This window comes from Myiozetetes cayanensis, unplaced genomic scaffold (assembly GCF_022539395.1).
Source record: "Myiozetetes cayanensis isolate MyiCay16 unplaced genomic scaffold, myiCay2020 scf2-11, whole genome shotgun sequence".
NCBI lineage: Eukaryota > Metazoa > Chordata > Aves > Passeriformes > Tyrannidae > Myiozetetes > Myiozetetes cayanensis.
In genome coordinates, this window is record NW_026087411.1 from 43,504,142 (window position 1) to 43,531,041 (window position 26,900).

The window sequence follows — 26,900 nt, forward strand, 5'->3', positions numbered from 1 at the left end:
CTTCAGTGCACCCAGACACCAGCTGAATGCTGCATCGTGCACCCATGGACTTCACTGAAAGTAACTTCTCCTGACTTAGGTAGCTTTCACTCTTGCTTGCTTGTGTACCCTTACAACTTTTACCCTTCTTTCCTTCAGTGCATCGCATCTGACACTGGGATTGAGCAATCACATTTCTTTAACACAGGAAATTCCAAACCTGAAAGTTCTTAGAACAAAATGTTAACCTTGCTGCCCTGCATATCCTCTACGCTCTGTTGTGCAGGTCATACACTGAGCAAGGAAAACAGGAATAGGGAATGTTGCATACTTACAATTTGTCAGAGTCAATGTCAGTGTAGAAACTTAACCTTTTGGTACTTGCTCATATTTGAGGGGTTTATTTCTCTGCTCTAACAGCAAGTATTGTTGCTTTTCCCCTACCATACAGATTGTAAGCAAATGCAAAGTTTTGAAGAGCAGTTTTTCTGGAGAAAAGTGCAGCTCGTGACAAGTTGCATGTCTGTGTAACACTTAGAAGTGTCAAATCCTTAAAGTACTTGAGGAATTTACTTACAGATGCTGGTGGAATCAGCCAGCCCTTGTCACTTAACCTCTCTTTGAGCTGTAATCCAGCCTGCCTCAGTAGCCTGGCTGTCCAGAGACTACGATGAGCTTGCAGCTGGCTGCTCCTGCATTTCACTGACCAGGCTAACACTCCTTGCTCTGACACCTTCTCACCTGAGATTGCTTTACTACCACTTAGCTTCATAAGTTCCAGTGGCCGGATTCTTTTTGTAACCATCTGATACTACTGGAATCAGGTAAAGTTAAGGTATTTTTTAACCTCATGACATTATTTAGGAGAGCAAGTGTTGTTACTTGGTTGGATACTAATTTCTGAGAACCAGAGCACTGCATACAACACAGCAGCTGTTACATATTCAAGGGTGAAATTCCAATAATAGTATGCTACATAATCTCTGGATAAATATTTATGCTTGTGAAGGTTAAGTGACTTGGAGTACTATAAACTCCAGCCTTTTGGGTAGGCCACTGCAATTTAAGCCTTCTTGCAATGACCTAACAATGACCTCTCTCCCAGTCTAGGGACACAGTAACTGCTGGTGGATAAAAATTAGGAGTGGATCTTGAGGCCCGTGCTGAGCAGTAATGTTGTGGGTAAAACACATCAGGTGCTATTTGAACCCAACTGCTCATCTCAGAAACACTTATCTCTAACACTGCTTAAACTTTCTTGAAATTTCTCCCAGTGTAACTTCATTCACCAACCCTGCAGGATGTTGTCTCAGCACTGGTATGAGACGGTGAAAGCCACTTGTGGATGACAAACAGCATGTGACAAGCTGCTATTCGGTGTTTTATTCGTGTGATGGACAGTTATCCTCTTCTAATCTGCAGGCACAGCTTTAGGATTGTGATGTGTTTAACTTGCTTAAAAAATGCAAGGGAAACAACAGGCCAGACTACTACTGAAACAGTTGTACAAGTTGGGTGCCATTAGGATCTTTAGTTCAGGGCCTCTCAGCACTCCTGGAGCAAAAATACCCCCAAACTAGGCAAAGCTGTGGTTTTAGTGAACTCAGCAGAGCTGGGATTTGTTCCAACCATTTAACCTAAGTGTGTTTTCAGAAAGTTGTGTAATCCCTTATTTGCTTCCTAAGCTACATTCCAGAGGGATAACAGATATAGCCTTACTCACTTTTCTCCATTTCACTAATGCCATTATTTCCTACCTAAAACCAGAGAACAGAACTCCATTCAGTACAGCTGACAGACTGCTTTACACTCCTGCCTGTTGATAGTGCATTAGGAATGACCCCATCCGTGCTAGATAGAAGAGCAATCCAAAATGACATGTCTCATTTTAATCCAAGCTGGGAGGAAGTATTTCACTCACTGTTTTGAAGCACTGGAGTGATATTTAGACTCTTGTCTTCTACTGAGGCACCCTTGGCCTTTCAGAAGTGAACCATCCTAAATCAGAGCTCTGTTGACTTAGTTCTACTTGCCCAAAGTAAACACACCAGCAAAGCCATGTCTGAAAGCCCAGTTTATTTCTCTGCCATTCCACCATGATTGGTAGCTGTTGGCAATATTATTATCTTAGGAGAAAGAACATTATCAGCAGGTTTATTGCTTACTAATGCTATGTTGAGGATTGTTTATTTTATCTGGCAGATGATAGCTAAAAGAATGGCTTTAGGACAACAATATACATTTCAGTCTGAGGAACTCATTAATAATACTTTAATCCACAGGAGTCTTATGTTTTATTTTGCTTTACTCGGCATTGGGAAATTTTTTTTCTTGACTTGTCCTCTCTGAACTTGCCGAGCACGAGTCCCAAATCCCAGAGACTGCATTGATTCTGTTAAGTACTTCTGGCCAGGAGAGATGCACAGCATCACCAACAGTTTAGCATCACCTCCTAAAAGCAGGGAAAAGGCAAAACATACTTATTTACCTCATTTTCAGTAAGTTATACACTGGTAACATATTGATCTACACAACAGTAAGTATAGGTTACCATTGTTTTTATGAAGAGAGCTTGTGAAGAGAGCTGTTGAAAACAGACAGCCCCTTCAAGGGGAGTCTATATCAAACAATATAATATTTACCCCCCAGTGTTTCACAGTTTGTAATGTAGATTTTTTTCTCCTTACAAATTCATCCATTAATCTGCACATATGTTATGAGCCTGGGCACTTCAGTAAGGTTTGCCAAATGTTTGTAAATTTGGGGTAATGGCAAAATGGCTTATTTGTGTGACAATAAAACAAAACAGACTCAGAAGTTTACCAAGAATGATCTAACAAAGGAGGAAATTGCCATTTTCAACACTTGACATAAACAGTATCACCGAAGTCATACATCAGGCGTGGTTAAAAGCAAGCTCAGCGCCCACACAACATAGCCCCTCTCTTTTTAGCTTTCCCTTTTCACAGCAGGGACTCCAGCACTAGGTGAAATTCAAAGTTTAAGCAAAAATTAATAGTATTTCAGAAGCTCCGAAAAACTGTTATCTCATTCACTGTCAATGCCTTGGAGATTAAAAGTATGAGGGCTAATATTTTCTGGCTGAAGGAAAATGGACTAATGTACTATAAAAATGGACACAAATCTGACATTACTGCAGAAATATCACTTGCTTTAAAACTGTTTCTGCATAGATGAGGAGCTAGAGAAGAGGAAGTGTCCCAAACACAGAAAGAAGTTGTAGCAAAGTACCATGTCCTGTCTTTCTCCTTTATCTTACTGCTGCAGGGCACAATATTAAGGAAAGTGCAAGTACTTGATTATACACTGTAGTAATAAAGACTGAAGTTTAACTTGTAAACTGTACCTGACATGAAACACCACTGAAATGCAGTTTTGAACTTTTACATGATCCTATTGAGATGTTCCTCAAATGAACCCTGGAAACAGCAAGGTTTAGCCAAATTCAGGAGGAGTTCAGAACTCTCACAGTGTACTCACACTCACACTGGCTCCAGGGCCAGAGTCTTTGAACAGAGGCCACATAAGAGCAAGGAGTACAAGATCATCCTCTAGTTTTACACAACAAACGAAGGAGAAAACTAGGAGAAGATATCTACATTGTTAAACAGAAGTCAGAATAATCCCTCACCTACGGAGTCCTGAAGCAGATGGGTAAGTTTGCTATTCCGATATGGGACATGAGACCGCTGCTCTGCTATTGCTCCGAGAACGTCAGCCAGGGCAGACAAGCTGCGGTTAATAAACGACGTCTCTCTCAGTGCTGCCCCTGTCACTCCAGACATACCTGGTACAGTGTAGAAAAAGGCAATGGTAACACTAAGCAAAGCTGCTTCAAACTGTAATGTGGGGAAAATTCTGTTGCTGTATCATCTACTTTTGACTCAACATTTTTAAACACAAATTCTGAACTTCTACTTCCAACCCACCCATGCCAAAAGCAAGATGCAGTGGTTTTTCAGTCTGGACTACCAGTACATTGTTTAATGCTCTACTCTTTTGAAGGAAGGTTAAAGAAGGTTCAGTGCCTACAGATGGTCTGAAGCATGTCACGTTAAAGTTGATCTCTTCAGCTGTACAATGCACTTTGGCTTCATATGTATTAAGAATAAGGAACTGAGAACATAGGAACACCTTATGATCAGACAAGACAAAACACCAGTCCACAATGTCCCCAGAAAGAAGCCTGTTTTGTTTCACCATTTTTTATAATAGGTAACTGCCCCATCTGTATCCCTTAGGAAAAAGAGGGGAGGCACTGATGACACAAGCTGCAGAAGCAAAACTGTATAGCAGCCACAAGTGTGAGGGGTTTGCGTCCACCCAAGGCTGTGAGGTGGTGGTTTATGGCATGATTTGCTGTAAGGAAATGGATAAAGGAAAATTATGCCCTTCTACCACCCAACCAGCATGGTTGTAGCTGTGCTGCCCCTGAGCAACACTGGAAAGGTTTGGTCTACGCAACACCTTGCACCAATTCAAAGAGGTGCTGCAAGCTCAACTCTTTGATCAGTCTAGATGAGTGTGCAGTTAAGAGTAATTCATTCCTCCTGTCCATTTGGGGAAGAGAAATTTGCTATTAGCATTTAGTAACACATTATTCAAATTCGAGCTTTGTTCAGGACAGTGGATGAGGTACAGAAGTGATCTGCAATCACTTCTCCTTTCCCAGAGCACATGATCCATGTTAGGGAGAGCTCACGGTAATGGCATGATCAGATAGGGCTAACAGTTTCCTCTGCTGCCTACTTTCCCACCTCTAGACAGGTACAGGGAGCAGCTAGAGATCTTGTCTTTCCCTTAGCCAGCATTTTCCAAACTCAGAGAACAAATAAGGAGTTCAAGAGGCAAATGTGAAAAGGCACAGTAATAGCATAAACGTCAGAAGTCTGGACAATGAGGAAAAACGTGACTGTGGGAGAGGATGAGGTTAGAGTGGTGGAGTCTCTTGTCAGAGAGACACAGAGAAAAACATTTGGAAGACCTGCCAAAGGGGGGACAACAATCAGAGACAGGATGAATCTCAGGCTAACTTTACTGAGGTCATTGTGTATACAGACATCCCCAGGCTTCTTTTATTCAAGGAAAGGTGGACTCCTGAGTCAATGGATACCACCCTAAAGCAGAAAACTGCAAACAGGTGAGGCGGTACCTGTTTAACCGCTGGTTATCTGTGTTTGGTTAGATGAACTTCCACGAAACCATGTAGCTGAGTTTTCAAACTGAAACCTAGCTTGCCAGAAAGGGACCACTTGGCTTGTAAATGCTGTAAATGACCCAGCACAGCCGTAGAGCTAACAAGGCAGGGTGCTGAGGTGTGTGAGAAGCCTGATGTACTGCCGCTCGCTTAGATTTGCCGACATTTTAAAATAATTATGAGTTAACAGCTGCCCTCACTTTTACCAGGGTAAGTTCACCAGCACAGCTGCTGGCAGAGGTCAGTCTGCTGTGTGTGCTGGGCCACATCTAACGCTGATGTTAGCACAGCTCTTCTGGCTTCACTGGAGGATCTGGCCTGCCGAGCACCAACCCAAGGAAATGTTTGTCCTAGTTTAACTGAGAGAACAAACACACACCCTGTTGCTCAATTACATGTTTTCAGCATTTAGAGCAAATGAAAAAAAAAAAAAGTATTATATTAGGTTTCTCTGTAGAACAAAAGTTTAACAGTGAGCAACAGCAAAAATTCTTGGCAGTGAAGTAAAAGGCTCTTTCATAATACTGGTTCAGTTTTCAAAACATTATTTCTGGAATGGTACATTTGGCTGCATGGTTTTTCTTGGTAAGAAAGCTTGTCCTTTAGGAAATAATGAAGTTTTTGAAATTATTGTGTGCACAGAGGAGGAAAATGCTTTGAAGAAACAATGAAAACAATATTATCTTTTCAACACTAATTTCCTCCAAGACTGTTTCCACAACAAGGCAGAAAACCCTACACGTGGTGGTATCAACTATTACAGATATTTGTAATATTTAAATAATTTATGCACTTCAAACATTTCTGTACAAAAAGATGCTAATTTCCAGAGCAGAAAAACAGACCTAATAAAACCAGTTAGAACAAATAATATACCTATGATATGGGTAAACGCACTGGGCTTATTTTAAGCTTATGCAATCAGATTTTCTGTTATACTGTACCAGTGTAAAACTGGAACAATCAGCCCTCAACATTTTTTTAATGGCAGGATCTGTGGGTTTAAATGAGCCCGGTATGTGAGCAGGGTAGCATCTACTCCGCCATAAAAGAACTAAAGGCAGCTATTGTAACCTGGATCTGGGAGGATCCATGCCCACAAGCAGCCACATTCCCTTACCAACACACTCACTACCGGCGAGGTCCACGAGCTGCAGTCTAGTTTTGACTTGCTTAATTTTCTCAGCTGCTTCGAATTGCACTGGCGAAGAGGTTCCAGAGGAAGAGGCAGATAAACTCTCTCTCTTTTTTTGTGGAAAGGTGCAGGAAACATCTTTATTTAGTCTCTGACTGGCTTGTTCATCTTCCCATGAGGTACCTGTTTAATGGAAAAAGCAAATGCGGAAAGCTTCTAACTGATACTGGAAACTGAGATAGGGGAAAAATGGGGTATCAATAGGGGATGTACAGTGTCTGCTGTTTAAGACTCTTCTAACAGAAGCAACATACAAGTCAGAATCCATGGCAGGGCAGGCTGAATGACTTTTTCTATCCTGTTTAAAGTTTTACTTATCAAACTGATTGTACCAGCTGGTAACAAGTTTTGGTGTACGTTGTGTTGTATACAATGTGGAAAGCAAGAAATGGGAGTTCAGTAAGGCCTTTAAAGAGGCATTATTTTCAAGTTTTAGACTGCCTGTAACCAAAGTGAGATTCTGGATATTTGGGAGCAGTAGGCTCTAATGTCTGGTTCTATGTATTTTTAACATCACTTGTTTTCTATTTTGTCCTTTCCTGTTTCCCCTACACTTCCTTCAGCCCTCATATCCCACTGCTGGATCTCCACATGATGAGCTATTAGCCTTCATAGTATTACTCCCATTTGTCCAGGTTAGTTATCTACTACTATCCTTGCTCTTCCTCAGCAGAAGCATCTGGCTTTCACTCTCTGCTGGGAAGGAAGACAAAGACAGATTCTCTGGGAAAGCTGCTTTCACATTAGCTAGCAGGAGTATATTTAAAAGGAATTTCCCAAGTAGTTTTGCTGTTTAATTAGTGTTTGGTTTTCATCCATCTCTCTCTTTCTCTGAAAGACATACAAGAATAAAGACACATACTCTGCTACAAGTCACTGAGACAACAGACCTTCCTGGGTGCCTAAAGAGTCTAGCTGGAATAGTACAAAGTTTCCAGCTGCAAAACTTGAGTGAAGAGCAGATGACCTGTGTTGCAGAGCTCTGTACTTCTCCAAGTAGGCTGCTGCTAAAACCCAAGCTGGCTGTTCAGAGTCTAGACAGAGCAGCTGTGTTGGTTTACACAGAATAAATGGCTTTGGGTCATACAGTGTCAACTAAGTGGTCTCTTCAGTTTTAGACAACAAAATTACGAAACAGTTCTCCTCAAAAGACAATACATGCTAAACCACCTTAATCAAACCTGAAAAAGTGCTGGCTTGTCAACCCTGGTTTTAGGTGCTGAACTCATCACAGACTTTACAACCCTTTATTTAGTGACTCTGGTGTTGAGGTATTTGACAATTGCACCTAGCTTTTAAATCAGGATCTTCTCCTTTTAAACAAGACAGAATGTGCTGTCACACTGCTGCTGTGAGGTACCCTTTGGAATGCCGCTCTGTCCCCCTACAGTGCACATCTTCATCCATGTGCTGTGAGCTGAAAGCCTGAGTCTGCATTCAACATCAATTACACATTTCTACAGAGCTTTGCTGCCAGGCAGCAGGGCACAGTGGAGTGACTGCAATTAGAAGTGGCAAAGGGAATTCTGGACTAGACAAGATGGCTGGTACAGTAACAGTGCAAACACTGAGTTTTGAAAATGGTAACATCAGTCTGATTGACAAGAATCTGGAGCTGCCTAGAGCTAACATCCGAAACACTGGAGCTGCAACTTCTGAAGTAACTGTGTCTTTTGGCAAGGCCCGTAGGTAAGTAAGGGCACTGTTTGTTCTGCTTTGCTGATACTGTTGGTTTAATTTCTGATAGCAATCTAAGGGGAAAAATGTTAAATATTTCCCACTTTCTAAAATCATAGTGTTGTTGCAGAGTATGAAGGAGATGAACCACAGCACTGGAAACAGAGAGCCTAATTATAACATGAGCAAACGAAAATAAAGTTAACTCCAAAAACCCCAAAAGCAATAAACTGGTAAATCTTGGTGTGGTAATAAAAAGTAAAAATAGAGATGTTGCCACAGTAAATAAGACAACTATATTGCATTTTCATACAGTGGCCTATAACTAACAGTTCAAGAGACTCTGAATTTAATGGACATTTTTGCAAGGTAGCAGGTAAAAAAAATTTGATTATTTCTCACCCAAAAGCATATGCAATCCCTGTAATGTATGGTTAGCGTTTTTTTACCACAAAGTTTGTATGACATGTAATTATTCATTCTAAGTGATCTAACTACTTTATTTATCTATCTTACTGAGATCTTAACTATCTTATGTCTTACTGATAATATTTATTCATTAATTGCTTGATGCTATAAAACTTCAAGAACTCTGTAAGTGAAGACATGTAAAGAAAAGGGATAACTTTTTATGAAACTCAAAGTTTCAGTAGCATTCAAACATCCAAGTGGTCTGTTATTTAAGAAGGTATGTAGAAGTTAGAAAAATAGAAAAGAACTGAGGGAATGTATCAAACATTGGAAAAGGGAAGAAAAAGCAGTATGAAAATCTCACAGTCCACAGAATGTTTTTCTAAAAACAACTGGCTTTAGATGCATTTTAGTAACATCCTACTTACCAAAGTTATCTCCAAAGACAACTGTGGTTATGGTCAACGTCACTACCAGATGAGAACGAGAGGAGTGAGCATGCACCAGTGTTGGGTGCCTGACTCTCAGCTGTATGCCTTTCTTGACTAGATGTAAAAATTCAGATGCATTTTCAACAGTCCTAAAAAGTAAAGAAACAAGAAAGATATTTAACTGACTCACAGGAAAAATCACATGAGAAAGCTGACAACTTAGATGAGAATCTCAGCATTTCTGGACTTCAGCAAAACCTTTGACATCTCCCTGGTTGTTTGACCTGGCACCAGCAGGAAAGCAGTGGCTCTAGTTCCTGCAGTCAGAGCCTCATACTGGGGTGATCTGAGTATTGCCTCCAGTCAAAGGAGGCACACATCCTGCCTTCCCAAGTCTTGAACTGCATCTTCCTGGGGCTGCTCAGCCAGGACTGGACACCCTGAAAGGGACGCAGCCTTGGCTGGGATGCAGCACCAGGCTGTTGGGTTCTGCAAGCTGCTGCTGTGCCCTATCAAGGGGTCAGTGCCATGAGCTGCTGCCCTCCAATGAGCATTTGCAGAGGACAGGCCTCAGGGTGTGCTGTCAGTGCTGGTCACCTCCTGGACAGCTGCAGCTGGCTTTGGAGGGAAGCAGCATCCCCAGTGTGGTGAGCTTGGCACAGTAGCTCTTCAGCAGGACTGACAGAAATAATATTTAAGTATAATCTCTACGACTTTATCATGCTCTATATGCCGCACGTTCCAGGACCAGATTCTACAAAGAGAAGCCCTGTTGTGGTTAGGTTACGAATTTGATGCTGAATGTTCTCCAAAGTCAACCAAACTATAAAAGAAGAAAGAGACTTGAGGTTTTTGTCATTCAGTAAGATGAACATGTTAGCAGGAAAGAGACTACTGTACTTTAATGGATATATGGAGAAGCCAGTGAGACCCAGCAGGCCAATATATTCTAGATGAAATATTATCATAAATGAGGATGTGTTTTTATTCAAAGCACCAGCTGTTTACTTTAGATTTTAGGCAGCTGGGTGGCCTCATTCAATGGTTCCCTTACTTTGTTTGGCTTTGCTTTTTCTTATTAACCTTTCTGTGTAATTATTAATATAACCTGTTTATGAATTGGAATTGTTTCACTGCTTGCATTGTAAGTGAAGTACAAGTCCATATTTTTATTTATATTTGCATTAGAATTTAGTATTAACTGATTGAGATAAGTGGTTTTTAAGAGGTTTAGTTCAAGGCGCCAGGTTCCTTTAACATAAATTAAAATTTACAGAAATAAACAGAGCAGCCATTTTATTAACTAGAAGGACAAATGAAACCTTATTGCAGCTTCTACTTCTTGTCTCTATGGCACAGGTCCCACTGCATCTCACCTCTCCCCTCTCCAAAACCTACGAAAAGGTATGGGTCACCCACTAACTGTGCAAAGTTCCCTTGGGAAGTGGAGTACGCATTTTTCGGGAATGAACTGAAGCCAGGCCAACAGCTTAGTTACTGAACTACCATAATGAAAGACTACTTAGAGGTTCTGATGAAACAGGAAAATTCAACTCCCATCATGCCCACACTACATGCACCCATCTTCATTTCTTATGTCATACGGTTCCTTTCCTCTCTAGTCAAAAGATTAGCTCCTCCAAGAAAGATTCAGCACACACAGGTTAGGCTCTGCTCCCAGCCTCTTCTGGAGGTTTGCATTCCCTTAACAGCATAGCCTTAAGTAGATACTAAAGGTTGGAGCAGAGACACAGTTGGGAAAATCCAAGAACAGGGACAAAGAAAAACCCACCAGTCGCTGTTAATACAGACAGAGAGGGCAAAAGGATTCATCACTTCAAACTCTGGGTCACTTTTAACTCACTCCATGCTCTTATGGAGCATGCAGAGTGCAATGAATCATGCAGAATTTCTCTGGAAATCATATTTAACCTCAAGACCAAAGAGCAGGCATACCCTGGATACAAAGGTTAATCCTTCCCAGAATATTACAGTGCTTATTATTTCATAGAAAGAAAGGAGAGTTCTAGAGCTCCTATAGTAAAGAAAGCCACCTGACAATTTCTTTGGGGTCCCACTTTTCCATGAGGAATTAAATGGGTAGAAAACATAAGTCAATAAATGTGTCTCACTAGGTAGAATAAAAGTATGTTTGCGCAATCCTCCAGTACATTCTTGTATTTTTATCAAGGCTTTCTGGCAATAGCATAAACCCACATAAACAAACAACTACTGGTCTGCTTATGTGACTAAGTCCCACAAGACAAAATTATTTCCACTGAGGGTGCATTTTATTTTAATTGGCATGGAGGAGGGATGCATTTCAAATATGACTGCTAACCTCCCTTGGAAAAGTAGGGATCGGACCGTGACAAAGAATTATTACAGAGAAGTGAAGAAAAACATCATGTTTCCCCCAGAAACCTAGAAAACTATAATGCTGCTCTAAACATTTCAATAGAGCAAGATGTTTCTTTTCACAAAGATTATTTGCTCAAGAAGCAGGACATATTTTTATGTTTCTAGACATCTCTGTAACATGCAAGCAGAAATGTTTCCTTTTGGAAACTGTTCTCATGCTGGGTGCTCACAGAGAGATGTCCAGTAGTTTAATTCCACTGGGTACCATCACCTCTCTGGTGCCACTAGTACTGCTTGTCTAATTTTTTTTTTTCTTTCTGATGTTGACAGTACTACCATAAGGCCCAAAGGAGGGCCAAAGAAGTGGTGAAGGGCCTTGAGGGGAAGCCATATGAGGAGCAGCTGAGGTCACTTGGTCTGTTCAGCCTTGAGAACAGGAGACTGAGGGGAGACCTCATTGCAGTTTACAACCTCCTCGTGAGGGGAAGGAGAGGGGTGGAAACCAACCTCTTCTCTCTGGTGATCAGTGACAGGACATAAGAGAAGAGCATAAGGCTGTGTCAGAGAAGGTTTACATTGGATATTGGGAAAAGGTTCTTCACCCAGGAGGTGGTCAGGCCCTGGAATAGTGATTCTTGGGGCTGTCCTGTGCAGGGCCTGGGACTGGACTCAGTGGTCTTGTGGGTTCCTTCCAACTCAGGACATTCTAAAATAAACATTAGTAAAATGAAGTACCTGAAACAGATTCCCTCTTGTTAGTAGATGAATTTTTATGAACACATGATTTTGAACATCTAATTACCCAAGGTGTCTTATATATATATATAACAAGATCATTCTATACATTTGCTTTGTATGCCATACATACATAATGCCAAGAATCATTCCCATGAGTACTAGAACAAGTCTTTGTAATGCTTAGTAAGGGAAAGAAGGCATTACAGTTAGTACAGCTGTAGCCTTAAATACCCTAGCTCTCCCCACTAGTGTAGGGAGTGTCAAGTTGTGTAAATAAGAATCAAACTTACCATACACCAATGGTGGGAAGGTAAGCATCTTAAAAGTGAATGGTTAGAAGCTTAGCTGCTTCTTAGCTTTTAGTTGGAAGAACCTGAATTTTCAAGAAGTACACGTTCAAACCATATCAATGGTTTGCCAACATGCCAACGTATCAATTCCAACTTTAACGCCTCCAGTTATGAAAACAGAACACCAAGCAGTAGTAAAATGGATATTTGTATTAGAGGATCGCTTAAAATCTAATTATTTTTAAATTTTTTTAAACTCCAATGCATGTACAGAAAGCTAACTTTCTACAGCTGCCTAAAAATTTACAAATAGTACATAAATTTCTATTATAATGTGTAAATTTTATAATTTAGTAAGACTAAATGGAAAGAGCTTTGTGACTAGGTTACCTCTTCTTATTGTACAGCTGACAAGAAGAGCCATAGACCCAGCAACAAGAAAATACATAGAAATATTCAGGCATTCCAAGTGGAAGGCACTTAATACAGGAGTATAACTCTAATTGTACAGTTATTTCTGAAAGTATTTTGACATTTGCAGTGAACTGTAGTCTAACAGACTGAGCCAACAGAAACAAAACTGTTCTTTTGCACATGATAAGCACTCATTGTTTAGAAGCAATCTTGTGCCTGTAATGCAATTTTGTGACAGCTATACATTGCATTAACACCAGATCATGTTTGGATGGCAAGGATCAAGTCATGTACTTACTCATGTGTAAGCAATGGAACGTCACTCTTTCCTTCTCTGGTTGTGACAACATCACGCTTGATGCTAAATACTTTTCCATAACTGTCTTTGGCCAGAAGATCAAAAATTTCATTATTATACACTTCTACGACAGAAACCTCAACCCAGTAAGTTCCTGGTGGCTTTTCTGAAATAAGTCTGGAAAATAAAAATGAGGAGAAAAAAAAAAAGGAAGAAAAAAGCCAAAAAATGTTCAAGTCAAACTCCAAGTAAGCAACATATAAATAAAGATTTATTCTCTAATTGCAATCTAATTCCAATGTGATAGAAGTGCTTATTAAGTATCTGCAGTTATGGCTTTGTCTCTTCCATATGATAATGTTAAGTTGAAGAATCTGAATACACAGTTAAATTATACATGAAGCAGTATATAAAATTTACCTTTCCAAACAGCTATACTTGCTTACATTGTTTTTCTCCACTAGCCTCCTGCCTCGAGATTTTTTATACCATTTCTCTGCTGGTTGTTATTGCATTCAGAGCTCAGGGTATAAAATCTGGTAGAGTGCAAGCAATGAACAGACAGATGACAAACTAGATCTGTAAGAAGTTATCTGTCCACAGCCTTGGAAAATTATTAAATTAAGGGTTTGTCTATTCAGGAGAGTATTTCCAGTTAGACAGTTTTTCTCATACAAAACTGGATCTTTAATTTGGCTTCTACACTTCTCCAAAAGAAATAATAAACCTCTAATGGCTCTCCTATTATTACATAGCAGCACATCAGTTCGATCCTGTATTAGGTTCAAGTAAAAAAATTCTCAAAGCAGGAGCAGATTGTGATTAAAAATTCTGCTATCCTTTGGAACTTCGAACTAATTTGGATCCTCTTCATCTATTCAATTGTCAATTTCCACTAAACTTGTAAGAACTTAATTATCTTTTAGACTCCACAACTATGGTTGAAACATTTTCAAGAGCTAATTAGGAGTCTGAAAGACAGATGGACAGATGATAACACACAGCAAGACTGCATAATCTTATTGTCTTAGAAAATCAGATTAAGCAGGAGAGAGACTAGAAATCCATATAAAAAATAAAAAAATCAAACAGCAGTCAGAGAAGATATAAATACTAATCATTCCGAAGCTGAAATCTCTAATGATAAAAACATTATTTCATTCTTTCTATGAAATTTAAGGTGACTACCACTGACAACAAGCCTTTACTTAATTTTTACCTGAACACTTCTTGGGTAGCTCGAGGAATAATTCCAAGTTCTGATTCATCTTCTACAGCGAATGAAAAGTTCCCCTCTACCTGTGGTCCCAACATTGTGTATGTCTTCCCACTTCCAGTTTGCCCGTAAGCCATGATACACACATTATACCTGAAAATTAAAAGGGCTTTCATTTATTTTACTGTTACCAAATGCATTTATTAGGTGGCAAGTCAAACCCCAAAAAATTTGGGAACACAAACCGAAACAAAAAAATAAATACACTGCCCCTGATTTCCTTCTGGAGATCTCAAAATCTGGCAGTAACTAAAGTACTGCTCATAACATCACCTAAACAGATTTTATTTTTTAAGCAGAGTTGAAGGGATGCTTTTAAGAAGTTTAAGGGATGCTTGGCTTGGAATGACTGATGAGGTTAGATGTCCTGTCTGCCCAACTTCCAGTAAGTGCACTACTGAGCTGCTTGTAAATCAGCTCGTGAGCCCCTGCAGTTTACAGGACAGCATTTTAAAGTAAACCATCACTGGGTTTGATTTGTCTTACAGTGCTGTGCTGCAAACCACTGCACTAGTGCCTTTAACAGCTGGGAACTCTTCCTCTCTCACAGCCTTTTTCAGGCAGGCTCATCAGTCATAGCTCTCAGTCAGAGAAGACAGCCCTAATAATAGGAGGCACAAATTTAAAACCAAAAGCATTAGTTCAGTACGAGCATGCCTACAAATGACTACCCTAGAATAAAGGTGGCAAGAACTACTCTGATATGGACAAGTAGAAGATGAAAAGTGTACAGTGTTAGTGCAGAGGTACAGGCATCTATGAAACACAAGTAACCACCTTTTGAAGTAAACAAGTGAATACATCTAATGAACAGAGCTCTGAAACTGCCTTTTTCACTGCACTGAAAATAATTAAAAAAATAGTCCACAGCTGTGAGCTCAGTGGTGGATGTCTGTGCTGTTCAGGGATCTGAACTTAAAGGTATGAATCCTATCTAGAAAGTGTGTTTCTAACACAATGAGATCAAAGTCAGCACTTTAAACAAAACAGGTGGGCGGGCACAGACGCATCCAGCCACAGTATTGCTTTGTAGGGAGGACCGATACTCTGGTTCCTGGGCTGCATCTGCTCTGCAGCACCTGCCAGCATCTTGGTGATGACCACAGAACTGTGCCAGCAAAACCCTTGGAAGACGTGCATTTATGCTGACAGGACCACTCCCTCCCTGGACTATCTTTGTTTGTTCAGAGACACAACATTAGCAGAATCTCCATACACGAGGAGCGCTTTGCCCTTTGCTGAAATTTCTGCTCTACTAGAGAGTTGCAAGAATGGACTTGCTCCTGTTCTGCCAGGGAGTAAAATTTCACTGCCTAAGCTACCTCCTCTGTGGGCAGACCTGAAACAGCTGCTTTTGGTTATGCGATGCTTTTCCTCATATCAAAAATGTTGTTTCAAGCACATGCCAGCATATTTCAATGAACACCCCTCATCCAATTGTTTTTAATGTATGGCTTCAAGTCATGAAATACTTACATGGCCACTGCAGCTATTTTTTGCATATTAAACATGCCTAGAAGCAATTATTTTGGGAAGATTATTTAGAAAGCTTTCTCTTGTTAGAAGGAAATGTGGGCTGATAAGCCACACAGCAAATACCTGGGAGACCTTTCCTGGGGATGTGAGATCAAAGTTTAGTAAGGTCCCTCCAGATTTTTAGGATGCAGAGTATAAAATAGGAGTCTAATCATAGATTTGATGAGGTAAAGGAGATAACTGTAACTGAAAACAAATAGCACTGGAGCAAAATTAAATGTGATGGATATTAGGGCTGTAAATCTGCAAAGAAGATTTCTTGAAGTATTCAGTGCTGACATGACTACTTGCATTTATGTCAGTAGAAATGCTCATGCTAACTTTAATAGTTTTCAGCTAGACTAATAATGAGCAATTTTCCCAATTCCACCCCTCATGCACACTGCCTGGCCACCTGTAGCTTATTGAGACTTCTAGCCCTACTTCAAAATCAAAGAGATCTTTGGAACCAAAATGGGAGCCAAAAATTTGCAGGTTGTAGTTTTGCTCAGGAAAAACAGAATTAAAGTCTTCTTAGAAGTCTTCAGACTCTCCCATAGTCCAGCTAATCAAATTTTCCTTAATTGCTGCTTGTTAGAAGGCAGTAAACATCATGGACAAAACATTTCTGACAGGATACAAATGATATGATTAGAAGTGAAGTAGATAGGTGATTGGAACATTGAAGAGAGAGATGCAAATTGGGTATCAATCAGTGGAAACTTCTCTGCCAAAGCCAAAACAATACTTCAGGAAGCCTAAATGAGCTAAAACTGGCCAAAGCAGTATTATATCTAAGTAGGCACAGGAGAGAATGTTGGGGGATTCAACAAGCACCAAATTACTATATATTTACCTATATAATAATAGTTTACTTCATTGGTGTTCTGGTTACAACATAAAGGTTTCAAATAGAGAAGTCTAAAAATTTTTTACTATGATTCACCAGATATTTTTCCTTCTCCACTCTACTTCTTACTATATAACAGTTATATTCTTGTTTAGAAAATTCTTATTGTCAAGCTAGAATACCAGTAGTTTTGTAGCACTTCTCTCCTGAAAAGAGTGTGGGTGTTCACTACAGTAAAGTTATGACTAGGAGAGAACACCGTTAAAGAAAATCAAAAGGAGGAGAAATATATTTTCCGCTTTAAAATAAAGAAAAAAGTTTGATTCTTCAATGCTGTAAAGAAAAGAAATATTATTTTATTCCCTTGTTGGTCCTGTATGGCTCACTGTAAACTTTGAAGCCTGCTGAACTTTGTCTGTTTTGCATATGGAACAACCTTTTCTTCCTGTATATTTATACTGAAAAATGAAACAATTCATTAAGAAAGAAAAATAAAGAAAAAATAAGGAGAAGGAGCAGAACACTCCTTTCCACTTAAGCTAAAAGTTGCTACAGACCACTTTAGAACCCAGACTAAAACAATCAGGAGCAGCAAAGAGATTCAAGGTTCAGACTAAGTATGTCTGTTTCCCATTTACAATAGGAAGGCTGCTGTGCTCATATGCACACACTTGCCTTCCCTGAAAATCTGCTTCTATTTAAACAGTACTTCTGGAAGAACAAGAAAGATTTTTTGTTTTTAATAACAGAATATTTCCTAACTGAAAACAAAAATGCTGGATGTTAGAACAGGAGTCTCCCAGTGTGAAATTAGAAAGTGGAAGTAGAGCAGATCAAGGTACAAATCGGGTATATCTGAAGACACCTAAGCAACATACTGAGCCAAAGTAAAATTATGTTCTTTGCAAAAGGAAAAGTAGGAGGAGAAAACAGCAGTTGTAAGACTTCTTTACACTTCTCCAACCTAGTGGTCCCTAGTTGCTTAGCTACAGAAGCTGTGGTTACTCATCACTGGTAAACAAGAATAATGTGATATATGACTTCCCTCAGCCCAGGTAGCCCTTGGGGGTCCCTCTGTGGCATAGGCAAAGGGATGTCTGGGATTTCCCAATGTCCACAGTATCCTGATAGACCTCTTCTAAGCCACTTTTAAGAAATGGAGACTTGGAAACTTCAGTGCACAGCCTGCCAGGAACAAGGACTGCCGCAGTTCAACTATGCCACTGTGGAAGGAAAGGAACTGTCTTTTCCTCTACGGGGAGGGAAAGGTAAGTGACAGCTTTACCATATAATTAAGTGATATTGGAGCAGGGATGAAAAAGGAGCAGAAAGGAAGTTATGTACAAATCTCAGTTCAAGCCTCAAGGTATATCACAGTATGCACTTTAAGGCCTCTTTGCAAGAATAGCTTAAGTTGGCTCTAGTAAAAATGAGAAATCACTTTATGAACTTCAGTGGCTAGAAATAATTTCATCTACTTGCTAGTGCTTGTTACTGGTCCGTCTTTTATTCAAACCAGAATGCTGTTTTACCCCTGTGCTTGAAGAAGGAGTAGAACTGTGACTGAGGATGCTCCGTTCTGGTTCAACCAGGAATCGATCACACCACATCCTACGGCCTGTGCTGTGCACACAACCAGAACTAAGAGTGGCCCTGGCAGGCCCTTCATATGTGAACTGTTGGACAAGATGTATTATGATACACCATTTCTGCAACTGGAAAATGGTTATGAAACACAACCTACAAAAATGCAAAGGAGAAAAGACACCATCCTCCATTAGAAGTGATGCTTCAGTTTGCCAGAAGCAGACCAGAGGAAAAAACTCTTTTTATTTTTACAAATTTATCTGTTCTGATAAATTTTGTAAAGTGTTTTCATCTGTTTATACAGGGAAACAACATTCACTTGGTGTTGAGTAGAAAGAAAACAGGAAAATGGAACTGCAAAGCCACAAAACTTGACTGGATCACCACTATTAAGTAATTTTCTTCTTTAATTTATGGATTTTAGTAGATTATTGTGATTTAGCTTTCTTACTCCCACCTTTTAACTTACCCATCCAGAAGAGATGTTAGCAAAGGGGCAACATCTGCAAACACTGCATCTTGAGACTCCGAATCATTGTAAACTCTGAGGAAAAAAGTGCAGTGATTAACCAAATTAAAAATATAAAGATGTTGTCACAATACAGGAATGCAAACTATGGAAAATGTAGGCCAGTGACATAAAACATGGAGCCTGCTGACATTTTTATGTCAGGGAACTGAAAATCAGAACTCCAAGGTTCTCACTCACGTGTTGGGAGCAGCTGTCGTGTGTGCTGGAGGGAAGAGCCAGAGGTGTACACTGTAAGAGGTACACAGGCTGCAAACTTGCCTGGGGATTTGCCTCAGAAGACTCAATGGCAGAGCAGAAATCAGAACATGCCTGAGGGTCATGTTTAAAGATGCACTGTCTTTGTGGGCAGTATCAGCCTAAGGTATTTCCATCTCCACCCCCATGAACTACCTACTCTGAAATCAACACTTCTCACTCAAGGGAAATCTTCCTATTACATTGTAATATGGATTGCAGATTAACTTTCAAAGACAGTGAAAGACAATTAAATTGAATGAGTTATTCTGCCTCTTAGAAAAGAGCAACGACAGTTCAATCCTTGGGCCAAAACAATGATGTCTGAAACAATCCCATATGTTTTTCAAATGCAGGGAGAAAAGAACCAAACACAGGATATTCAAAGAAATCTTTTCTCCAACCCTTTCAAGTTTGTAACAACATAAAATCAAGACCTGAAAATAGGAAATCATGAGAGAGAGGAAATTCTGATCATAAAACGTGGACATCCTAACTCATTCATTTCTTCTCTAGCACACCAAAAATGTATCCTCCCCAAGATTATAGCCTGCAGTACGCATTGTTTATACAAGATGAACAGAATCTAAAACATGAATGTCATTACCCACACTTAAATATTTGAGGTATGAATGCCTATTTTTGTCAAAAGCTCCCTTTCTGGTATCTTTCTGTCGTGATTTTTTTTTGATTTTTTTGTTTAGCTCTTCTTTCCAGTGAGTGATACGTGTTCCTTATAGCTCACAGCAAAACGGCTAATTAGAAACAGGAATTTTGGTAGCAGCAAACACTACAAAACATAGGTACTTTCCTGTGTATACAGTGCACTAGTAGACTTCACCTAGCAGTATCCCACAGCTTGTGTGTGATACTACAAGTTTAGCTGAATGAAGACAAAGTGTGCTCTTACTCAAGCATTTACTCAACCCTCTTTGTATATCTGACTATGATCTGTCTGCTACAGTCTATAGACTCCACAAATGTAGTTTTTGTATTCATGTTCTCTGTAAATAAGACTGTGCAGAGGGATCACTGATAAACAGATACAGAACTGGAGCCAATGCACTGAGTTCTGCATTTTTCCTGACAATAGACAGAGGAAGGAGCGAGAAACACTGTGGTGGCTGGAGACACAATAATTCATCTCTGTGCCTCATCCTAATCCTTAAAAGCCTTAAACTGGCCTCAAAATTGAAATATGAGTTGAATCTCTGTTTCAAAAAAAATATTATTAGAATTAGCATTCAGTTTCTTTTTGCATCTTGCTGAATTCTTGGCTTGAAGTAACATCCTGTGGCAACGTGTTCCACAGACTAATTGTAAGTTCCATGAAAATGTACTCTCTTTAATCAGGAAAGGAGCACTTGTCTGGCTTGATGGACACAAACTGCTTCTACTGCCATTTCACAGATGTGCCCTCACAGTACACAGAGAAACCAACAAATATGCAGAGATGTGGTACAGTTTGTACCAGGAGGACACAGACACTGAATAGCAATACTCCATCCTTGCTTTGCATGCGTATGAGCATATGCTTCAGTAAACTTTGCACATCAAATCTGCAAGGCCAATACAAGAGTGCAAAAGCACTTCCAAACACTTTTCTCTGCTTCATCTATTATCTGCACTTGATGAAATATTCATTAGCATCAAGTCCTCCATCTTAAAACAACTAGGCTTCTAACTCAGTATGTGCTGAAATATTTTTTCTTAACATATGAAAACATCTCAGAGCTAATACATAAATTAAAAAAGGGAAAGGAGAAAAAACAAACTTAGAAAGGTATTTTAAAGACTAAAACATTCGCTGTGTCTTCAGATGCCATTGATGACTTTTGTGGACTAAGACAGCAAACAGGCTGCTACCGGCCACAACCCAGGGTAGAGTGAACCAGTCTTAGCAGTTCATTTGCACTGCAAATTATAATCACGGAATCATTAAGGTTGGAAAAGACCTCCAAGATCATCAAGTCCAACCTTTGAGCAAACACCACCTTGTCAACTAAACCACAGCACTAAGCACCACGTCCAGTTGTTTCTTGAACACTTCCAGGGATAGCGACTCCACCACCTCCCTGGGCAGCCCATTCCAATGCGTAGCCACCCTTTCCGTGAAGAAATTGAGTGCAGTGCAGTTTGAGGTCATTACCTCCAAGTAGTACAGCCACAGATAGCTATGTCAGGGTCAGGCTCTGGTAGCCTATCGGAGGGAGGAAAGGCACAGGGCTCCATGTTACAGTAACCACTCCAAATATTTACTCAACTACCTAAAGGAGTTTTACTGCCACTACTTAGCTGCTGATGCTCATATGCTACCCCTACCCAAACAAAGTGGTTTAAAGTAATCTTGAACTATTTTGTGCTACACTGTAACCACAGCACCAGCTGAAGCATGGACACCCACTTCACTAGCTATCTGAAACCATGAAAGATGCTGCAAATCCAAAGAATCTCTTTCTTTAACTCCATGTATTTTTACCAGAATGATGATAGATTTGTCCCTGTATACTGATTAATGTTAATTTCACCTTGAAAATTCTGAGCTTCCTTTTTATTTTGCTAACTGATTTGCCAATAAAATCGCAAAAGCATAACATGCTGAAAGCTGGAATTTTCTTCCTGAGCTGAAATCAAATATTTTGACATTTATTAGTTCCATAAAATGTTGCTAAAAAAATAAACATTTTTGAGTTCATAAGAACCATATGCTTCTCTGTTTATAAAAAAGAGTTGTGCTGGGACATTAAAAAAACATTCCCCAAGAACTGCATTCTTTGGGGGATTTACATTTTTTTAACCCTTTTCCTGATTATCAGGATCTACACCACATTTCCAGAGTCACAGCACTCTGGAGTCCTGTGTCAATATCATTAACTGTATTACTCTACAGAGTTGAATTCCAGCATTATTCTGCATTTACTTCAACTAGCATGGCTGTGTTAGGTACAGTTGAAAGGTGAAAGGATTTACTTTGAGTAGCTTAGCAGACATGTGAGGGGTCCATGTACCCTAAGAGATCTGATACGCTTTGAATCAAAGGAATCCTATAACCTAGGGGGTCAGTAAAGCTTCACCAAGATTTGCAATATTTCAGGAATTTTCAAGTGCATGGTGGCCTACAGGACAGCAGTCCCCAGTCTCTGTGAACAGAAAAAGGCAGCATTTTAGAAGGAGCCTTGAGGAAAGGGTGAATGACTATCAATGTTTAGCAAACATATGGCAATTCAGGCTAAACACTGAGTTTAAACCAGGACAGATAATTCATGTTGCGTACATTTGACTTCAAATCAGGTTTTGCCTTCAAGCAATAAAGCATGAAATTGTCCTCATGTGTTCTCTTTCCGGAGGGTTTTGAAACATGGTTGGAGCTTGAGAGCCTACCGAGTCATTGCAATATACAGATAGAAAGTTTGCATTAGAAAAAAGGCGCTGGGGTAAAATTTTGTATTTTTTTTTTATTTACAGAAATCTCATTTGTATTAATTTAACTCTTCATTCCTGTTTTCAGAGGTTCAGGTCAGCACCATTCTGAAAGAACAGAAGGCACCCTTCAAGCCTGACTCCTCGCATTTTTCTGTCTCAGACTGACTCTCTGATGTTCCACCAAAACCCTTATCACAACTGGCACATTCAAAATCACACTCCTCTATGTGGATTTTTGAGCACCTAACGTGGAAAGTAGTCACACTACAGCCTTTCCCTCAGGGAGCACTGATTTACATGCCACTACTCTACCCTGCTGTCTGTGTTCAGGCCGTTTGGACATCAACTCTTACAAGTGCTCAGTCCAGTTTCTGGCTCAGTCATGCTCTATGTCTAATGCTGAAGTCATGCAATCCACCTCAATTCATAGAATCATTGAATGGCTTTGGTCTGAAGGAACCTTTAAAGGTCACCTAGAATAACCCCACTGCACTGAGCAGGGACATCTTCAACTATATCAGATTGCTCAGAACCCCATCCCACCTGACCTTGGATGTTTCCAGGGACGTGGCATCTACTCCCTCTCTGGGAAACCTGTTCCCATATTTCACCACCTTCATTATAAAAAAATTCTTCCTTATATCTATTCTCAATCGACCTTCTTTTAGTTTAAAACTATTACCCCTTTTCCTATTGCAACAAGCCCTGCTAAAAAGTTTGGCCCTATTTTCTTATAAGCCCTCTAAGTATTGAAAGACAAACATCCTTTCCTTACCTTTAAAATATTTTGCTACCTCGCAACGTGTTGCAAGGATCATGACAGCTACTCAGATTGTGAAAAGAGTCAAATAAGTCTATACAGGTTTCAAATTTAGGCATATCAGCAGCCTTTATTGAGAGGGAGCACAGTCATCTATGCCCCACAGTGCACTATTCTGCACTGGAATGAACATAAATATTACTCTAAAAAAACCCCAACAACCTCTCTCTCTCCTAAACCCCCAGCCACCCCACCCAAAAAAAAAAACCCAACAAAAAAAAAGCATTACCTTCTAGCCAATGCCTACAAAAAAAAAAAATCAGTCTTCACTATACAAATATTCCATTAATCCAGATTTCCCGATTGCTGCACAGGACTACCCACCTCTCAAACTGAAAAGTCTTGTTTATTGATGCATGGCCAGGACGGCTACACTTGACAAGGACAGTTTCCTAAGAGAAAAAAAAATCAAAATATTTATAGTTAGTATGACAGGCACACACACGACAAGAAATATGTATCAATTCTAATGTTCCAGTTGACAGCAGTAAGTAAGGATCAGGAAGTCCAAGGGCCTTCAGTCACCAACACACAAGGCTGCTTCAGAGGCTGTACACTGCAGTGAACTAGCAAGACCACAAGAAAGGATTTCAAACCCCATTCAGGTTATTAAATAACAACCATCACAAAACATGCACTTAAGTTCGACAGAAAAATACAAACCCTTACATGAACTTCTTTTGTACCTAGAAAGTCACAGGCAAGTAAACCCAACATTCCTAACTGCCACCACCAGGTAGAAAAAATGGCAAAAAGTGCTCTTTTTTCTTATTGGGCAAATTTTCACAGTGCCTTTTTAAACTGATTTCATATATAGTTATGTCTAGAACTAAGCACAAGATGCACCTTTCATTAAATAACAAGCTAGTCCACAACTGTGAGGAAGAGTTGCACTAGCACAATTGGTAGAATTCCATGAGGTTTTAGTGGAATCCACTTTCCAGATGAATTATACAGTAGCTTTGTAAGTCCCACAAATATGTAAGCAGCTCTTTATACTATTACCAGAGTACAATCACAGCAGACTGACATGCCTTATGTAGCAAATTCTGTGCCCTTCTGCTCCTCATGGCAGAAGTTGCCTAATTGCTGAGTGAAGCAAAGAAAAATTATGTGGGGGTTTACAAGAATTTGGGTGGAAGCTCGCTAGCACACAAAATAATTCTTCCCATTCAAGGAGGTTTTCTACCTTACTAACCTGTGGTTACAGAACTGCATTTGATGGGAGTGCTGAAATTCCTAATGTGCTTCAGACAAGTGGCTTGGAATGCTGAACTAGTGGCCTTCAAATGAGTATTGCCACAGACTGAAGCTCATAAAGAGCTGAGCAAATAATGATTGCATAGCAGTATGTCCAGCAGGCAAATGGCTAATAAACATCAAATTTCTTGCTCTGAGTTTACAAGTATTTCTTCTTCTTTGCAGAAAGAAAATGTATCATTATCAAAGTAATGATGACAGAACACTTACTCTACATAATGAGGTATGTTACCTACCCCAGTACTGCCAAAATTAGCGGAGTACAGATGTCAGTACAACACTTTGCTACAAAATGGCCTGACACAGAAAATCTAATAGGATTGGCAACCAACAGGCTATGGGGGAAAGGAAAAAGATAAAAAACAACAACAACAACAAACAAACACAAAAAAACCAACCAACCAACCAAAACAAAACAAAAACACAAAAAGCAAATAGAGTTATGGAAGACATTTCTGATTCAGATATCAAATTTACTTGCAGATCAGCTTTCTCTAAGGTGAGAAATGAGATAGAAAAAACCTCTTTGTGTAACATAGAAACAAAAGAATTAACTGTTAATAGGCAGCAGTTTCATATGAGCATTTGTAATGACCTTCCTTTCTCGGAAGCTCAGTATGGCCTAACATATCCACCACAGCTGCTGGCCTACAGAATCTCATCAAGTTTCCCTGTCAATAGGGTTTGTGAAATCCATACTGCTGTCTCACATGAACACTGAAGAATCTTTTTTGCATCCCAGAGTTACAGAATACTCCCAGTCTGAGTTCTTTCATTGCCATAAGGATCATGAAAATGACAAAAGGATACTTCAGAAATATCCACAATCATAAATATTCACTATCTGTCTTGACACCCAAGCATGACTCCCCAGGCCTGGGTAACAGATCAGTAAGTGAAATTACGTAAGGCAGAGAAATCATTTCCAATGAGTTATATGCAATACCAGATACAGCCATGATCACAGAATCCAGCTGGGGTAATTATAAGTTCTCATTGCTTGTTACTCTGTATCTGCTGAATGCTGTGCCCCCTTTTCCAAGACTGCTGTTCCACAGCACAGACAATGTAAGTGAGACTGTGACTGCTCCTCATGTGTCAGTGTCAACTTCAGTGCAACTAAGACTGGTGTGGACAGCTTAAAGGAATAAAATTCTAGTTGTGATAAGCAACTGGGGAGTGATAATGTCTTCATTTGCTATGGCCATCTGATCTATTATAAAGTTATCTCCCAAGGAAAGGAGGGAGTTAAAGGGCTCCCAAAATCTCCTAAGGAAAGGAGGGCTGTGTTAATTCATGTTAATTCTTTAAGAAACAGCAGAATTTTGTGCCTTCCTTGATATTCAGTGCAGTCTCCTAGCCATCCATTTGAAAGGAATTAATCAAGGGTCCAGAGAAGTGCAGCAACAGAGCTGGTGAAGAGTCTGGAGCACAAGTCCTGTGAGGAGTATCTGAGGGAACTGTGGGTGTTTAGTTTGGAGAAGGCTCCAGGGTAACCTTATTGCTCTCTACAACTACCTGAAAGGAGGTTGTAGCCATGTGAGGGTCAGCCTTTTCTCCCAGGTGAGAAGCAATGGGATGAGAGGACATAGTCTTAAGCTGTGCTAGGGGAGGACACTAGGATGATTAGATACTGGAATGTGCTGCCCAGGAAGGTGGTGGAGTCACTACTGTCCCTGGAGGCATTTAAGGAAAGACTGGATGCGGCACTTAGTGCCATGGTCTAGTTGACCTGGTGGAGTTCAGCCACATGTTGGATGTGATCTCAGAGGTCTTTTCCAACCCAGTTGATTCTGTGATTCTGTAATGTAGAGGCACACACCTTCTTTTCTCTGTGACAAAGGAAGTTGGATTCCAACATCACTTCAGCAATTAGGCACTTCATTTAAGTGTCTACATTTAGTGCTGTGAATCCAGGCAAATTTAGAGCTGCTCATTCAAACATGGGACTTGTTTTCACCAGTGCACACAGCACAACCTCCAGAGATGGACAGAACTACAGAAAAACAGAAGGCAGAATCCTGGATCAGAATTACAGAATGTTTGAGATGGGAAGGGACTTACAGAGATAATTGAGCCCAACCTCTGCTCAGAGCTGGTGACCTACAGAGGCTGCCCAGGACTGTGTCCAGTCAGGTTTTGAGCATCCATAAAGATGGAGAGTTCGCACCCCCTCTGGGAGACCTGTGCCAGTGTTTGATTACCCTCAGGGCTTCTTCTCATGTTTAAGCTGAATTTCCCATATTTCAGATTGCACTCATTCCCCATTGTGCTGTCACCACCAAGAAGAGCCTGTGCATTCAGTACCTCATCTGCTCATTTTTTAAGGTAGTGACAATATCACCACTGCTCAGTGTCCTCATCCGTGTGGAGGGGCTCAGCCTGATGTGT

At 40.1% G+C, this 26,900-nt stretch overlaps 1 protein-coding gene and 1 long non-coding RNA gene across 2 annotated transcripts in view; one reads left to right on the plus strand and one right to left on the minus strand.

The window, feature by feature from the left end:
* Positions 1 to 2,045: 2,045 nt before the first annotated feature.
* KIF25 (kinesin family member 25) overlaps positions 2,046 to 26,900 on the minus strand; it is a 41,747-nt gene continuing 16,892 nt past the window's right edge. The window contains exons 8-15 of the mRNA XM_050315638.1: positions 23,574 to 23,641; positions 18,710 to 18,784; positions 14,232 to 14,381; positions 13,013 to 13,189; positions 8,909 to 9,060; positions 6,318 to 6,515; positions 3,632 to 3,787; positions 2,046 to 2,431 (exon numbers count right to left, since the gene is read on the minus strand). Coding sequence (XP_050171595.1) covers positions 2,274 to 2,431; positions 3,632 to 3,787; positions 6,318 to 6,515; positions 8,909 to 9,060; positions 13,013 to 13,189; positions 14,232 to 14,381; positions 18,710 to 18,784; positions 23,574 to 23,641 — 1,134 coding nt within the window. The 3' untranslated portion in view covers positions 2,046 to 2,273. The remainder of the gene's footprint in view (positions 2,432 to 3,631; positions 3,788 to 6,317; positions 6,516 to 8,908; positions 9,061 to 13,012; positions 13,190 to 14,231; positions 14,382 to 18,709; positions 18,785 to 23,573; positions 23,642 to 26,900) is intronic.
* LOC126640103 (uncharacterized) lies at positions 7,926 to 25,876 on the plus strand. The gene is made up of 3 exons (XR_007628945.1): positions 7,926 to 8,081; positions 17,704 to 17,921; positions 22,515 to 25,876. It is a non-coding gene; the product is annotated as an uncharacterized LOC126640103 (long non-coding RNA).